Source organism: Micrasema longulum, unplaced genomic scaffold (assembly GCF_059751315.1).
Source record: "Micrasema longulum isolate JH-2025_06_02 unplaced genomic scaffold, ASM5975131v1 h1tg002704l, whole genome shotgun sequence".
NCBI lineage: Eukaryota > Metazoa > Arthropoda > Insecta > Trichoptera > Brachycentridae > Micrasema > Micrasema longulum.
In genome coordinates, this window is record NW_028279836.1 from 121,517 (window position 1) to 139,347 (window position 17,831).

The 17,831-nt window shown below is 33.6% G+C and overlaps 1 protein-coding gene across 4 annotated transcripts in view; it reads left to right on the top strand.

Annotated features, from left to right (window-relative positions):
- Positions 1-4,527, top strand: part of LOC148271716 (uncharacterized) — a 113,123-nt gene extending 108,596 nt beyond the window's left edge. For all 4 annotated transcript variants that reach the window (XM_088241023.1, XM_088241024.1, XM_088241025.1 and 1 more), the window contains one exon: positions 2,354-4,527. In XM_088241023.1, the coding sequence (XP_088097149.1) occupies positions 2,354-2,905 (552 nt within the window). In that variant the 3' untranslated portion in view covers positions 2,906-4,527. The remainder of the gene's footprint in view (positions 1-2,353) is intronic.
- The last annotated feature ends 13,304 nt before the right edge of the window (positions 4,528-17,831 follow it).

A 17,831-nucleotide genomic window follows, 5' to 3' on the forward strand; every position in this document is an offset into this window, starting at 1 on the left:
ACTGACGTTTTTTTCGCTGACGAGTATTTTTTTCAAATTATACAAAGCGTATTGTAATTTGGGAAGGATGCGCAATTTGATTCATTTTTACTTTCAGTGATTTATCGACAGCACGGCTGCATCGTCTGTCTAAACGGTACCGGAACTTGGCAGTTTTGTTAATAGAAATATAGAAAAACACTTTTGATTAAACTTTCCTTTATTTCTCTCATAAATTTAAAAGTACAACAGTAAAAAAACAGGGCGTAGATGTCGACTGCGAAGATATGGCGTATGAAAGTAGAGGAAGCGAGATCCGTATGCACAGACAGAGTTATACGGCGTTCTATCCTCTCCGCCTACTCCGCGGGGGCACGGCGCGAATAACACTCTACTGGTCTAACTAACTGCTTCACTCTCTCTTTAATGTGATTCTGTAGCTCAATCACAAATAACTATCGACGTGCTTAAAAACATGCTTAGCATTTGACCGATCACAATGAACAATAATGAACGTGCTTAAGTTATCGCAGTCATAAGTCATCGCGCGTGTTATCTCTCAGTCAATGCTCGTGTCGGTTTGTTTTTTGTTTTCCTCGTAAATAAATACAGTTCATTGCCGAAAAACCGCCGTTTACTATAAAAAAATTATACAATATATTATAATAAATCCTTACGTGACAAAGTACATTATTTACCTTAAATTAAAAAGTGAAAATTAACTTTATATTTTTATAGAATCACTTTGCAAAGCGCCCTTGAGGTATTATATTACGAAAATGGCGCTATATAAGTTACCCATAATAATAATAATAATATTATTATTATTATTGTGGATAAAGTATATGGCGCCATTTTTATGAAAATTACCTCAAGGGCGCTCTACAATAAATGTTCCAACACGTCTTGCAGCTACATAGCGCATGGGATTTTAGTTACTCGTTTCCAGTTGAACGTAGATATGCAGAAAGCAGCCAGTCCACAATTTTAAAAATTCAGATATTGGTGTTGCTGAGTTCAGAAAGGTCAATTCCATGTTCTGTTTAGAAAAGCCCGGCCACTTTCGTACGAAAATTCCATGATGTCAAAATGTCATGAAAATGAATGTCACCTCATACATTCGCAGTTTGTATGAGGTTTCATTCAATATTCGATCGGAGTGTTTTCTGCAAAATGTATATTTTAGGTCATGTGGTCAGCCAGGCTTAAAAACATCACCGGAATTCTTTTACACATGGTTAAATTTTTTTAAAGATTATATAACCAATAAAGTACCTTAATATAAATATAAAATAATATAACAATGTTTTGAGTATATCCAAATGCTTACAGACTGGCTGGATTTCCTCCCCAGGGAGGTATTCGCCATTATTATTATGACAGGTCATAAGCCCTGTAAATGCCTAGACTTCCATATTCCCTGCTCAAAAATGTTTTCCTCTCCGCTGCAACAAATTTCAATATGAATAACTCCCAAATATGAAATCCAGCCAGTCTGCAAGCATTTGAACATACTTACAACAATCTTGAATTTTTCAACACATTTCCATTTTTTACATTTCTAATTATCGTAGGCAACTGAAATGGCTCAAAATTAGATATCGGAGAGACTACCACTCTATTTAACTTCTGTTCAATGTTCTTCATAGTCCTAACGCTCCCATATACTTGCGTGAAAAATTTCAACGCTTATCAATTTATGGTTTACCTCTTCGTTCTAATTCTCAAGGCACTCTCTTAATACCTATCCACAATTCCCCCTTCTTCTCTAACTCATATAGTGTCCATGCGGCTCGACTGTGGAATTATCTCCCATCCACCATCAAAGATGTTACTACAGTTTCTCTCTTTAAATCACGTCTGAAGAAACATCTCCCTTCTCTTCCTTTATCTCCCCTCCTTTCCTCTTTCCTCTTTTTTTCCTTTTCCCCATTAAGTAATAGTTTTGATTTAAGGTAATTTATAAACAAATACGTTTATTTCTATTTTTATATATCTTAAGCTTTTTAATCTTTTTTTTCTATTGAATATGTTCTGTAACTTGAATTAGAAAAATAAAACTATTATTTCATAGGTTGGTTGGAAGAAATTGCCATTTGGCAATAAGCCCGCCAATGCGCAAATAACATTATGTATAAAACGTTAAGTAAATAAATAAAATAAAAAAACTACCTGGTAAAAGAAGAAATATAAAATTTAGGAAATTGTAAAATTGTGAAAACAAGTTAATATAAGATTTGCAACATTTCAAATTCACTTTGGGTAGATCTAGGCCACGATGGAATATGTTTTTTGATCTTTATGAACACTTTCCTTTGAAACACTTACTTGGTTTTGATCGATGCATGATTCATTTGCGCTTTTTGTTTTCCAGCTAAATCAAGCCTCGGGATCTTGTTCCTCCGCCGCCGCAGAGAGGAAGCAGCAGGAACTCCAAGGCTTCATAGCCAACTCCCCAATATACGTGACATCCATCAACAACAACGGGGAGGCTGGTACCGTTCCCCTGTCCACACCAGCGCACAGCGCTTGCTACTCCATACCCAACGGTCACTCCCACCAAGATGTGACCACCGTCGCGATAGCCACCCAGAGATCCCCTAAAGTCACAGCGAAAATCCAAGAAGTTAAAGCCAACCACATAGACGCGATCAGCATTGACACGAACAAAAACGACCGAGTAACTGTTACGACTCCCAGTGTTCACGTAGCGCCGGTAAAACAGGCTAGTTCCGTAAGCAATAATAGCAACTGTGTAGTGAAGGAAAGTGAAGAGGTGACAAACAGTGATATAGTGAACAGTGTAGGTAATGAAGCTTGTCAGTCTCCCTTGACTAACGGGAGAACAGAGAAACTTCTCGGGGAACAACCCGAGAACAGAAGGACGAGCGCAGCAGATCTCAACGTAGGAATTGATTCTTGGTGAGTACGATAATTGATATAAATATGCTTTTTAAATAGACGTATTAGCGATAACTTTGCTTAGTGTGTCGGGATATGAACCGGTGTTAGATTTATCCCGATTTCATGTACTTTAATTGCAGTTTTTTTTTAATAAGGTTGGTTATGATTATTTAATGACACTTTTATACTATTAAATGATACACAATTAGGATAGTTTACCTGTGATTTATGTTCACTGCATTTACAAATGGCAGGAATAATTTTACAAACGAGAACTTTAGAGATTAAACGTCACATGTTACATCGGAGGCTGTGGGCGAGGAAAAAAGAATGATCTCTCCTGCTTCTTTTATCATGTTTATACAGCACTCTCTGTTGTCGATCTTGCGTATTGTACGATATTCAGGCATGCAAGGAGTTTAAACTTAAACCATTGACTTAATATAATTTTTTGTACTTTTTTGATTTTATAGGGAAACCGCTGACATAAGCGACTATCTGAAATTAAGCCATTCAATATATTTTTATCAATTTACCGTTTTTTTCTATTTGATCATATCTGCCACCCTACGTGTTTTTTTATACCTTAAGAGTTTATCATCGTTATTTATGTCTTACAATTTCCCTACTAAGAATAATAATATTTTTTCGGAGATTAGGCGGCAATACTCATTCGAGCGAGAGTAATATACGCCAATTCATACGAAAATCCCGAGTTGAGCTCATGCAAATTGATAAGATTAAGGTCGCCTTATCCCTGGTGCCTTGGCCGAGATCCAACTGTCTCGCCTCGTGTCTGCTCCAGCCCGCTGCTCGCCGGTTGAGCCCAGCAAATAAGGGTTATGGGTTATATTCTCATACAATATCTTTGAAGTTAAACGATGGGTCGTTTACTCGCATATTGGCTAGGGGTGTCGGTGTGTGACACACGGAACCATAGTTTTTCCTACACATGTAGCCTCCAGACACCGATCAATCATGGTAGAATGGGTAGTTACGATTCGCGCGACATTTGCGCCTAATTTTCCGCTAGATTTTCTTTATTCTGACGTTGGAAATGTTTATGAGAACAGACGATGTTTTAAGTACCAAGTGTAATAAAGAACACGAAACCATCCAATTATTCGCTAGCACCATTTAGCGTCGGGTTCTGGAAGAGATTGACTTTTTGTGACACCAAATTATACTCAGTAGGGTTTGTAAGCGCCGTAACGAGGCTAACTTTCCATTTTATTATGAAATAGGATCATGGCTTAGCTCTCGATGTAAATTTAGTAACACCATGGCTAGGGAGGGGGAGGAATAATGGGAATTGCAATACAATCTAGTTATGGTATATAAACAGTACCACGACCACTGAATACATAATACCATAGAATTAAGAATAGTCCAGAAGGAGCGTAGAATCATATTTGAATACATCGGACTGTGTCCAATAATTCCCCCACTATGCCTCACTTTCGCCGCGCGCATTCGTGCTGCCGCCGCGCAATGTTGCACGATGGGAAAAAATATAATTATAACACAAATGTCAGATAAAAAAAGCAATCTGTTAATTTTATCTATATCACTAGCCCAATTATCAAATGACATACTTTTGTTATTATTGAATTGCGAGATAAAGTGCCAAGAAAAAAAATAAAACCGCTCTCGTGTGAAGTCACATTCGTCGTTGTTCTACGATCGTGACTATATTAATAATTAAATTACTCATTATAAAAATTATATGCGTACATTATCTACCTAAAAATTTTTATTAAACCGAGATAATAATGGTTTCCGTATCCGAACCTGCTGGCGAATAGGGCACCGAATAAGTGTCTCGATCGTGAATTATTTCAGCTATTAGTCTTGCGCTGCAGGGGCCAGTTGACTATGAAATATTGCCCATTAAAACACCCGAAAAGTATTTATTTTCTTGCAGCTGATATAGGCGCACTTCAAAGAGTCGATCAATTAAAGTATTTTCATACCTTGACAAATTTACATTCATATGCGGGGATTTCAAAACGGCATCACGGTGAAAGCTACGATAATTTCCATTATTTTAATGCCGAACATACAATGCCATTGGGTGATAAATCTGCATAATGTATGCGGGAGGAGGCGGTGTGGGCGACGAATGCACCTAGACTGATTATTCATTCAACCGCTGTGGTGTCCCGGGGACGTAGTGGTAAAGGAAAATGCATATTGAGCCGAATAGACTAGTATAGATCGAGTATTGTCAATCACGTAATTGCTTGAATAATCGAAATTCTCTAGCAGTTATATCCTGCATTTTATTTAATTTAATTTTTATTTTATTAATTCTTTACGCCCATAAGTCTTTTACATACATGTAAGTTATATCAAACATGATTGTATAAAAAACATAAAATTTTTAAAAAATACAACATAAAGCAATAACTGATGGAACCGTGTTTAGAAGTAAAGTTGGTATAAAAAAAGAAGATGAGTATATAAATAACATAAATAAAAAAAAACACAATATAAAGAAATAAAAGATAGGAACAATGTAAGAAGTATAGTAGGTATAAAAATAAAAATAAAAAGATGAGTGTATAAACAACATAAATTTAAAAAAAAACTTTATAAAGAAATAAAATACAGAACTGTGTTTATAAGTATAGTTGGTTTTAAAAAAAAAAAAAAGCTATAGAAGCTAGATATTAAAAATGAAAAAAAAATAGATAAACAAATAAAATACAAAAAATTTAAGTTTGTAAGTGAAAATTCTTGATGGAAGTTCATTGTAATTTATTATATAAATAAAACACAAGTGATACTTTAATCCACAAATTTGAAATATCCAGTGACCGGTTTCATCGCTTTCTGATGATTGGTGAAGATGTCGCGAAAGAGATGAAACCGGTCACTGGATATTCCAAATTTGTGGATTAAAGTATCAATCGTGTTTTATTTATATGGTAAAAAAATAAAAAAATACAAACATCAAAGAAATGCAATTTAAAGGTTTAAAGCAGCTAGGTACATAATGTTATAAAATACAATATAAACAGAATATTAAGTTCTATTTGATATGGAAACTATACATTGATATTTAAAATTTACAAGACTCACGTTAAAGACAGAAGATTTAGAAGATATGCTTTGTTTTTATTTTCAAGTACAAAGAAAAGTACTTTGGCGGAAGGAATAATCAGAATGAGGAAGTTTAGTGGTTTTTAAAAATATTTTTTATTTGTATTTTTATTGGACAATTAAACCAAGCCATTTTTTTTTAAATAAATTTTTATGTACCGTATTATTGAATTATTTGTATTTTTGAAATAAATCCGATTATGACGTCTCAAGTTCTCTTCCGCTTCTTCTCGGTCAGTTTTGCGGATTGGTGCGTTGACGATAAGTAAACCGGAAGTCTTTATCAACTATATTATGTTTTTTTATTCATATGTAGTAGTAGTAAGTAGTTTGTTTTTTATTAAAATATTTTTGAATATTGTTTTCGTACGTTTTCAAGAAACTTTGCCATATAATTTATTGCTCTAATTTTTACCACGCGTAGAAAAATATTATTTGTATCCCATTTCCTGTAGGGCTGAAGTTCGTCGTTCTCTAGCATTTAGGAAATATGCTTTATTTTTATTTTAAATCTTTAAGTACAAAGAAAAGTGCTCTGGCGGATTTATTGCTAAAAGCAATGTCTTCCAGTAAACCAAAAAACAGACTGGTAAAAAGAAAAGTTAGTCGAAATTTCGCACTAAAAATATATCAAAAGGAGCACATTATGTGAATGAACCCAATTAAATAAAAATAACAGCTGTACTTTAATGGGGATGAAAAGCTTTTATATATAAACTTTATAAAAGTACATTTATACGCATTTAAGGATGTGGGATGTGGGATCAGTTAATGAGTTTGGAAGGCGACAGGAAGAGAAACCTGGAAAAATAGGGAGATAAGGGTTTATTTATTTAAACATTTTAAATACATATGCATAAGGACGGGCATATTGCCTTAAGGCAATTTCTTCCTACCTACCCAATCCGTTCAATTTGAGAAAATCAGTGGTATATGAACATATTGTTAATATATTATAATATTTTCATAATAAAACCAAATATATATTTTTTAAGATTTAAAAATTGAGGGTTCTAAGGATGTTATATTTATTAGTTTATTAAATGCACCCAATACATAATTTTATCATAGCACAATTATATTTTTTTTTTATGTACCGACTTGTTAAAATATTTCGTGATAAGTCGGCACTCTTATATATGTAAATCAAAAACCCTTTTAAACATATTGAACAATATACAAAATAATCAAAACACTACACAAAATAATAATAAAAAATATAAAAAATTAACATTTTAAAACAGGCTTTACGAACCTTACTTTCAATGTAACAAAAATGACAAAGACACGCTGCAATTTGAGTACTAACGCAGTTCCCTATGTACCACTGGGTACAGATAGATAAGTGATGGCAATGATTTTCCTTATTTAGCGAATAATATGTACGATTTAAAAAAAAAAATTCAAAAATTACGTTCTATGGAAGCAAAAACGAATTTCTAAATATGGAAACGATTTTCTTGAATACATTTTTGCCACTTCAAATTCATTCTTATAGATTCGTTCTAATTCTTTGAATTAAGAGAATAATACAGACAGAAGTTCCTAACACTATTGCTAATGAATTGCGACCATTTCGCTGTTTCGTTTGACACTGTTTTAAGAAGATTAGTGATGCTCGGATCCGGTTATAATAAAATAATAAAAAATATCCATTACCGGAAATGATAAGATAACTTATTGCAAAACAACAATTTAAAGCTTAATATTCAGTTGAAAAATCTAAGATTTATTTTTCTTTTGTTCAAACATATTTTTTGCAAAGGCCGTTTTTATTAAGCCTATATTTTTGCAGTGTGTTCTAATTTAAAATATGGCAATATATTTTTATTTAATTTATTTGGGATATCAACAGTAACCAAATATACATGCACAAACGAAAAAACAAAATCACCTTTCGGTGAATATATGTTATTCTCCTTGCGGTGCCTTACCAGATCCCCCGACGTTGGCGATCACTACAGCGAAAGCATCTCGGTCCTGCGCTACTCCCGAGTTCAGGGCAACTGCCTCTTGGATGTACTCGCCACTGTGATTCCTGGGAAAAGATGATCAGAGTGGTTTCCCGCTGCCTTCTCTGTTGGTTTTTCTTTCGGAGTTACCTTCCCTTAGCTGGTTGGTTCTGGTTTGGAGGCGCCAGAAACTCGCCTTTCATCCTCTCGTTATCTGCTGTGATCACACCGTTATGAGTGGGATCCCATTGCCCGGAGTTCGCGACGTGAATGCTAACGAGTTGGTCTATTCAGCAGTGTTTCTGTTTGAAAAAAATATTTTATAGAAACTATTTTTTTAATTTAGACTATAAAACAAATAAATGTACTTTAACAAAAAAAAAAATACAACATTTTTCAACGGGTTATGCCTTTAAAAAAAAAAAAAAAACAAAATACTTTTGTATAAAAAAAGTATAACCCAAAAAATATTTATTATTAAGAAATTTCAATGACAAATACAGAAAAAAAGACTAAGTAAACATTTAAACCCATTAATTTAACATACAAGACAAACGAAGAAGAAAAAAAAAGTCTTTGGGTGAATATTTCTAGGTCTGTACTGTTCTACAATGCCAAATAGAAAATAACACGTTAAAAAAATAATCACTATTGAAATCGGTTGCTAAGTTTTTGGAAAATCTCATAAAGTATCAAAAAGTTCAAAATAATAGAAAAAATCTGAAAATTTATAATTCTTAAAGAACCCAAAAGTCCCAAAATTGCGAAAAATATAATTCTACTATCAATATATTATTTGGTTTAACCGAATGTGTCGTCATATTTTATGTAGCTTGTAATTATTAGTAGATTCATAATTAACGCAGCCTGTTATGATCGATTCGATTATTTTCTCCCATTTGTTATGCGCATCACTATTTAACACTATTTCAATTTTACTTTTATTTTATTATATTCATTCAGTCCGTTTTTTGGCGTGGCGCTGTTTTCAATTTCGAACGCCTCGCACTGTTTGAATTTTTAAACTCAGAACGGAAGCCGATTTACGTTACGGAGTTACGGATAGGTGGCGCTAAACGACGGTTGGTCATAAATACGTAATTAATTCACTTGGTGATTTTTATGAAAAACCTCAGCGACGAAAAAATATCAATTGATTTGTACCAACCGAAAAACCGGTTTGATTCGTAAATAATGTATTTATTTTTCTTCATTAAAAATGTATTTATTTTTAAAAACATAAATATTTATTTATTGATAATGGAAATCGTACATTTTATTCAACACAATCAAAAATCATATGTCAAAATTAAACAAACAGAAAAAATTCTCAACCGTATGATATGTGTGTGGGTTTACCTTCTTTTTAAATTATATTTATTAAAGGCTACTAGAAGAATTCAATAGATGAGACAATCGGTGGTAATGCATTGAAGATGTTAGGATTTGTTCTGCGTACTGCCAGGGTTTTCGAAAATACCCGCGTACTGAGAACTATTTACAACTCCTTGGTGCGAAGTAGACTCGAGAGTGGCTCGATGATTTGGGGGCCACGTGAACTGAAGTACTCTCTTATGATAGAGAAAATCCAAAATAAGTTTCTGAGATATCTCTACACGAGAGAGTGCGGGTATTATCATTGGCTCTACCCGACCGAGTTTCTTCAGGGTATGCTTGGCTACAACAGTTTAGAGACTAGAAGGAATGTGTATTTGACTGCACATTTTTATCGATTGTTGCGCGGTATGATTGATAATTCTGAGATAATGATGAGCTTTGGTTTGTGTGTTCCTGATAATTACCTAAGACAGCGTCAGCGTCATTGATTCATATTCCGATATTCAGGACCAACCTGCCTATGGTTATGCCTGTTGGAAGGGCTACTGCTATGCTGAACAACATCGCTCTAGATTTTGATCTGTTCCATGTATCCCAAGGGGTTTTATGGAGCAGTATTCTCCTACTACTTTGACATGAGTCTCTTTCGTGTATTTTTTTCTTTTTTATAATATGTACGTATTATATATATGTTTGTAATGTTTATGTTATATTTAAAATTAATTAATTGAATAGATACAAAATTAAAAAGAGCTAATATTAAAACGTTTGTAAATAAAAATGAAAATATGTTCATGTATAGTATACACTATACATTTTTGAAAAGGGTAATTTAAATCTGCTTTTTTGTACATAACAAAAAAAATCAAAATGAATCCTTAAGGAATGCGTTAAATAGTTTTAGAGCTATGAAAAAAACATTTGTTAGACAAAGCATTATTTTAATAATTCGTTTTTTAACGATCTCTAAAGGCTTAGTACGATTATTACAGGCTCCCCCCCCCCATCCAATTATTATATTAGTAAGAAAATACTGTACAAGGGCATTATAAACCATTCTGGGAGTGTTTGAATGTACGTAACGTTTTAATAATTAAGTTAGTTAAATGTCACCATGGTTGTTTAATCTATACATGGACAACTGTATGAAAGAGATACAATGTATGGGTATTGGAGCAAAAATGGATAATTTTTTAGTAAGCTGCTTGTTGTATGCTGACGATGCAGTTCTGTTAGCAAGCAGCAAGGCTGATTTGCAGCAAATAGTCTCTAGAATGTATGATGTATGCCTGGAGAGCGAATTGGCGATGAACGAAAGTAAGTCAAAAGTGATGGTATTTGAAAGGGATAGTGAGGTTACTGACTGCGTAATAAATGTAAACAACGAATGTCTCGAGCAAGTAGAAGAATTTGTGTACCTAGGAAGCATGTTTTCAAGAGATGGAAGAGTAGAAAAAGATGTTGAAAGAAGAGTGAATGCGGGCAACAAAATGAACGGAGCACTAAGCACAGTAATTTCTAATAAAAATATGTCAATCGAAGCTAAACTGGCAGTGCACAACGGAGTTTTAGTCCCAACACTTATGTATGGAAGTGAAACATGGAACTGGCAGAGGAAGGATGAAAGCCGAGTGAACGCGGTTGAAATGCGATCTCTTAGACGAATGTGTGGGAAATCAATGTATGACAGGGTTACGAATGATGAAATCAGGAGAGAGTGTAAATCTGAGACAAGTATAATTGATAAGATTAAAAAAGGGTCTCTGAGATGGTTTGGTCACGTAGAACGAATGGACGATGAGAGAATGGTAAAACAAGTATATATGGCAAAAATGAACGGCAACGTTAGACGAGGACGACCAAGGAAGACGTGGCATGATCAGATAAACCACAATCTTAAGTCTGGTCATGTCAAAAGCAGACAGAACCGAAGGGCATGTATGACAAGATGTATGAATGTGGAAGAGGCTAGGAGTGTATGCCAGGATAGACGTGTGTGGCGGTCCATTCTCTCTGCCTACCCCTACGGGGAAATGGCGTGATGGTAGTAGTAGTAGTAGTTAGTTCAAGATGTTCGTTTTAGTAAGTTTGCAAAGCACAAACAAAGATTAAGAATACCACCTTAGAGATTATTTATTTATTTATATACTCATGTTTTAAAAAAATATATATTTCATAAAAATAACTAACGCCTTTTAATTTTGTCGGTTAGTCGGAAAAAATAATTGTTAGAATAGGGAAATATCACATACTACTAATACCGATAAAAATATATGAAATGGATTTAGCTAAATTAATTGTATTTTCAATATCAATATGGAGAAATGTTTTCATGCTTAATTTTGGCCTTGGTTGTTGTGACGTCAAGATTCGTGATAATGTTCTAATCACATTTCAATGGCCAGGATCAAATAAACATGAATCGTTACGTATTAGGGGCGTGGCCAATGGAATGGCCGTTTTCGCGGGAATTCAAAATTACAACAAAAACAAACCATCACACCATTTCCCCGTAGGGGTAGGTAGAGAGGACAGAACGTCATATCACTCTGTTTTTGCATAAAGACCTCGCTTCCTCTACATCCATACATCTTCTCATGCACGCACGCTGATTATTCCTACTTTTGTCCTACTCATGTCCATATAAGTAATTGATTGACTTGATCGTGCTATGTCTTTCTCGGTCTTCCTCGTTTTCTGCATCCATCAACATTCACATCGTAGATCCTTTTAGCCGTTCTTTCGCTGTCCATTCGCTCTACATGTCCAAACCCACGCAGCACCACTTCTGTCGATAATGCAAGTCTCAGCCTTACATAGTTCACGGATCTCGACATTTATGGCACCTATCATAATATGTATAGTACGAGTATATTAATATATCATGCTCGATTTTTTCATATTTTTATTTTTAAGCACTCTTTTAACCACTTATATGTAAATGGCAGAAATGCCGTAAATAAATAAATAAATAAATACAACGTTTTACCACACATTTGCCCAAGAGATCGCATTTCGACAGCATTTAACCTAATTTCATCGTTATTTTTCAGATTCCATACTCTGCTCCCATTCAAAATTACAAATTTAAAAATATTTTTTTATGCTACTTATAATTAACAAATATTTTTTTACTGGACAGTTTTTATAGGCCTTTATTACTTTTAAAATGTTTAAAAAACGGGATATTTCCCTATTAGAGAAATAATTGTTATATTTCCATATCAAGATGAGAAACAAACTTACGCTAGTGGATAGTGGATAGTGAGTCGCCGTACAACGGAGATTTCAACAATTTCAATTTGGTTAACCATTATTATGGATATTAAGTTGGTTCAATGCTATAATTTCACGTCTCTGTAACTAAGCCTACCTTTATCACTGCATCAGATCATAATTGCATGCCGCACCTCGCCATTGTACTGGAACATCCACCTACCCCTTTTAGTTTTCTTCCGCTCCGTAGTCATCTCACATTTATTTGTTTATATATAGGATGTTTTTTAGTGAAATCATTTTCTTCTTTTCCAACATTTTTTTCATCTTCTGCAATTTTGTAATGTTCTTAATCATCTCGTCATCTTAGTGAGGATTTTCCAGCCCAACCCGGAATTAAAAAAAATGTTTTCGTGTACACGTGTGTTCACGCCAGCTGGTGCAGGGTTCTCGCTTCGACGGTCTCGCCACTCTCGGGTGACATGTGAACAAGGAAAAAGACACACAGTTTCTTCAAAATACTATTTATTATCTAAATTCCGCAATGTAACATAAATTACAATTGAAAATAGTCTGAAAAAGTTTAGCCGGTACATATTCATTAAACGCACAAATCAGCTCAAATAAAACCACAGGGTAATCACACCCTCATACTCGTAAATCGTAACACTCGAGGATGTGTACAAGCCTCACCTGTCACTTAGGACCTTCCGTCATCGTCTCTAGAAGCTCACTAGTCAATGTCACAGAAATAACAATTATTGCAACTGTTCTAAAAGATAACTGCAGTTTCTTTAAATGATTACGTAAGTAAACACATTTACCTAATACACATAACACTCGAGGATGTGTACACTCCTCGCCTGCTACGGTCTGACTTTCCGTCAGCAACTCTACAAGCGCTCTTGCAGACTCCAAGAAGAAGACTAAAGCTTGTTCCTCTCTCACAAGCTTTAGTAATAAATCTAAGACCATTTTAAACAATTACAAGATTTCTCTTCTTCAATAAATTAAATTATATTATGTGACATCTTAGGACAAAAAACAATTAACTAAACTAGGATCTTAACACTTAAGTATAGGATCTTAACACTTAAGTATAGGATCTTAACACTTAAGAATGTCCGGTTCTTTGAAATATTATATTTTAAAAAATGCAAGGGTACAAAGTATACACAGAAAAATAAGTATCTCTACTTCAGTAGATAACATTTAAAAGGGCATAAAACAATAATTCACGATATACGACACTTTTGAAATGAACATGTTGCAAAGCAGAACAATAAAATCCGAAATTGTTAGTCGGTAAACAAAATTAACCAAAAAAGCGTTCTTTGTAAAGTATTATTTTAACCCGCCAAATCTTTGGAACGAAGTTGTTAGTAATTTAAATGCGTTCTTTACAAAATGTATTATTTAATAAACGAAATATTGATCAATTTAGTTTTGGCCCCAACAACGTTAATATTTAAAAATTTTGGAGTAGGATGAAATATCTCAAAAACGCACGCAAAAATAAATAAAAAATGTTAAAAATAGTATTCATTTTAAAATCGTAAATAATGACGTCACTCCTTATATCTACGTGTAGTATTTCCGGTTTCCGCTTTAAAGCCCCCTAAGAAAGAAAAAAAGTAAAATTTGTATAATTTGACATTTCAACCAGAGATTATGTCAACTTTCTAGGTTTTTCTAAATCGAAATGTTCGTAAAAACAACCATAACATAGATATGAGCAAATTACGATCAACTAAATGAAGTAATCAAAGCAGTATTCCATAGATTCTTGTCAGTTTTGTTATTGGCTGGAGAAATACAACTTACCGCGGTCAGTGAAAGTAAGAACGCCAACCGTTTCATGACGTCACAACTGAAAAGTGACACCATAGTTATACACCATAGTTATACAAACTTTACTTTCCAAACCCCAGGTAATAACGTCCATTCGAAGATTACAAAAAATATAGTAATATACAATATGTAATATCAAGTCTTGTACCGTATGTAGACTAGTGTGACATCACAGCCACACAAGTGTTCAGTCAGTTCAAAACATTATAAAAAGATATGTTAACTTTTAATTTGATGAAATTTAAAATAAAACTTTTTCAAGGACGTATTTTTTAATGATTTTATGTAATACATTTCGGGGCTTGACATTTCTTTTGAATACTCGTTGTACAATTTTAAACTGTTGTACCTGCGACAATGAGTTTTGAGACTGTTTTTCTCTTCATTGGTAATCTGATCTTTTTTATCTTTAGTTTCGTATATGTAGGATTGCTAGTTGAATTTTATTATATTTGATTTAACCCTTTATGTATGATACAAAAAGCTTAATGCTTCATGTATTGAATGATGTAATAACTTATATTTACATAAGAAGTTTCAACATTAAAAAAATGTTTTCAGGCGTTGCCTTGTAGGTGAAATAATTCAGTCAGATGAATCTCTTCACAACTAAATTATTATGAAAATAAAACTTTGTTATGTGTGTTACACAATTTTTATTATTTTACTCAAACACTACTACAGTTACATAGAATTTAAACTTAGTTAAGCGATGTCTTCTCACATATTAAATCTTAGACTTAATTATTGTAACTTCCACTTATATGTTAAATTTGAAGAAATAAATTCTACTTAACGTCCTTTCCCTCATTGATTATGTTTTTTATATCTGTACTTTAAATAACTATCCATTTATGTGCTAAAACCTTAGATAAGTGGAAAAAACCCCCTGCTCTAAGTTTCACTGATTAATTGATTTATTTTTGTTTAAATTCTATGACATTGTGAACAATATTCTGGGTTTACTATTTTAGTTTTATATCACCCGGTTATGGGAGGAGTGTTCTCCCGAAACTGTTGTAGTGTTCTTGTAAAAGAATAAAAATTGTGTAACACTAACAACAAAGTTATATTTTCATAATAATTTATAATAAAGTGTTACGAAGTGAATGCCGGTTCAATTAACTCTTCACAACTTTATAGGTTTCAGCTCTTTAACTTCACTTAAACCAACAAATGGAAGAATTGAAGTAATATCGATGTTCAAACATGGGCAAAATGGTGAATGTTGCATGGTTGTAAATCGGCGCTTAAACCAGCCAATGACAGGTCATAAGCCCTGTAAATGCCTAGACTTTCAAATTCCCTTCTTGAAGGTATTTTCCATCCCAGTTGTAATTTGTTAAATCAAACTTCATATTATATTTGTTCTGAAAATAAATCGATTCACCTTAAGCTAGGGTTTCCTAGGACAGCGGTGCCCGTATTTTAACGGCCGTAGTGAACGGTGATGCAGTGGACAGCCGTCGTAACGGTGACTAGAGTGTGGTTTTCTAGGAAAACGGTGTTATCAACACCATTTAACACCGTTTTCCTAGGAAGCCACTCTCTAGTCGACGTTACGACGGCTGTCTACTGCATCACCGTTCACTACGGCCGTTAAAATACGGGCACCGCTGTCCTAGGAAACCCTAGCTTTAGAGAGTTTCTTAAAATAAAATGAAAAATAAAATATTTCACTCAACAGTTTGTTCTAAAGTGACTATATGAATGATTTCTCAAATTTTGAGATTCGTTTGATAACTATTTGGAGTGTGCCATCTCAAGTTCGTAAATTAACATGTCTGAGTTGTAGAGGTAGGTTCATTATGCATTCCTACTGCGTGTTCCTCGGGACAGTAATTCCGTAAGTCGCGCGATGTGACTGTATTGTACTGGATGTGCCCAGGATGCGGAATCGCGGATCCAGAATATTAAACAACTCGAAAATATTTCCAATTTTGTACCACATATACACAGTATAGGAAAATATTAAATAATATTATGTTAATCACGACAGCGATGGAAAACATTTATGAGAAAGTGTGTCATTATCTGGTTTAAGTAGACACATTACACATTATACATTGTGCTACATTCACAATTCTGCCTTTGTTGCAACATCCATATTTCTTCGGTTCTTCCACCTGTTAATTCTGAAACTTCACAAGATCACTTAGTATCTGCATTATGGTCCTTAAAATATAGCTTGATTAAAATGACAGCTGCCAAACTAATGTGACTAGTGACGGGAAAGTACTGATCTCTGACCATGTACCGATCAAATCGATTTTAAATATTTTTAAAATGCAACCATGAAACTCTGTTTCCGAAAATTGATTTAAAAACGCAAAAACAAGCCTATTATAGTGTGTTTAAGACAATAATTCACCAAAAAATAAGATATGTATACTTTTTTTCATGAATAACATCAAATGAATTATTTTTTTATTCGATCGATTTATATTGACCAATTTGTCCCATCTCTAACATTTTTGCAAAATGATGTAACCTTGTAAAAACGTCGATAATAATTAGGTTTATTTTAGTTTTAAAGCTGATTTAATATAATTATGTTGATTTATATATCAAACATTGTATTTAAAAAAAAATAACATGCCAGATACCAATGATTTTTTATGTGTCAATATAAATCACTCCTTAGACGTTACTACAAAGTTATGTCGTCACTTTTGCTGACAACTATCATTCTAATCAAGCTATATTTTAAGGAATAGCTACGTGTACGTTTGTAATAGGTACTAAATAAACGGTATTGTCAAACGTTAGGTAAATCATTTAAAAACACACGTTCATTTTGTACATTTAAGTTCTTATGAGTTGTAAATAACGCACTATTAGAAAATGGGAATCAAGTTAGGGTAGAGTAGGATTCGAACCTCTGACCTTTGAGCCGTGAGTCCGAGACGCTAGCAACGAGACCACATAATATGTATAATATATCTCAATAAACTTGAACGTCTTCAGAATACATGCATAAGGTACATTTTTGGTCTTAGGAAATATGACCACATTTCTAATTATCGTGGGCAACTGAAAGGGCTCAAAATTAGACAGCGGAGAGGCTATCACTATATTTAACTTCTGTTTAATGTACTTCATAGTCCTAACGCTCCCATATACTTGCGTGAAAAATTTCAACGCTTATCAGTTTATGGTTTACCCCTTCGTTCTAATTCTCAAGGCACTCTCTTAATACCCATCCACAATTTCTCTTTTTTCTCCAACTCATATAGTGTCCATGCGGCTCGACTGTGGAATCATCTCCCACCCACCATCAAAAATGTTACTACATTATCTCTGTTTAAATCATGTCTGAAGAAACATCTTCTTTCTCTTCCTTAATCTCTCCTCCTTTTCTCTTTCCTCTTTTTTCCTTTTTCCCATTGAGTAATAGTTTTGATTTAATACGTTTATTTCTATTTTTAAATGGCTTTAGCTTTTTAATATTTATTTTCTATTAAATATGTTATGTAACTTTTTTTT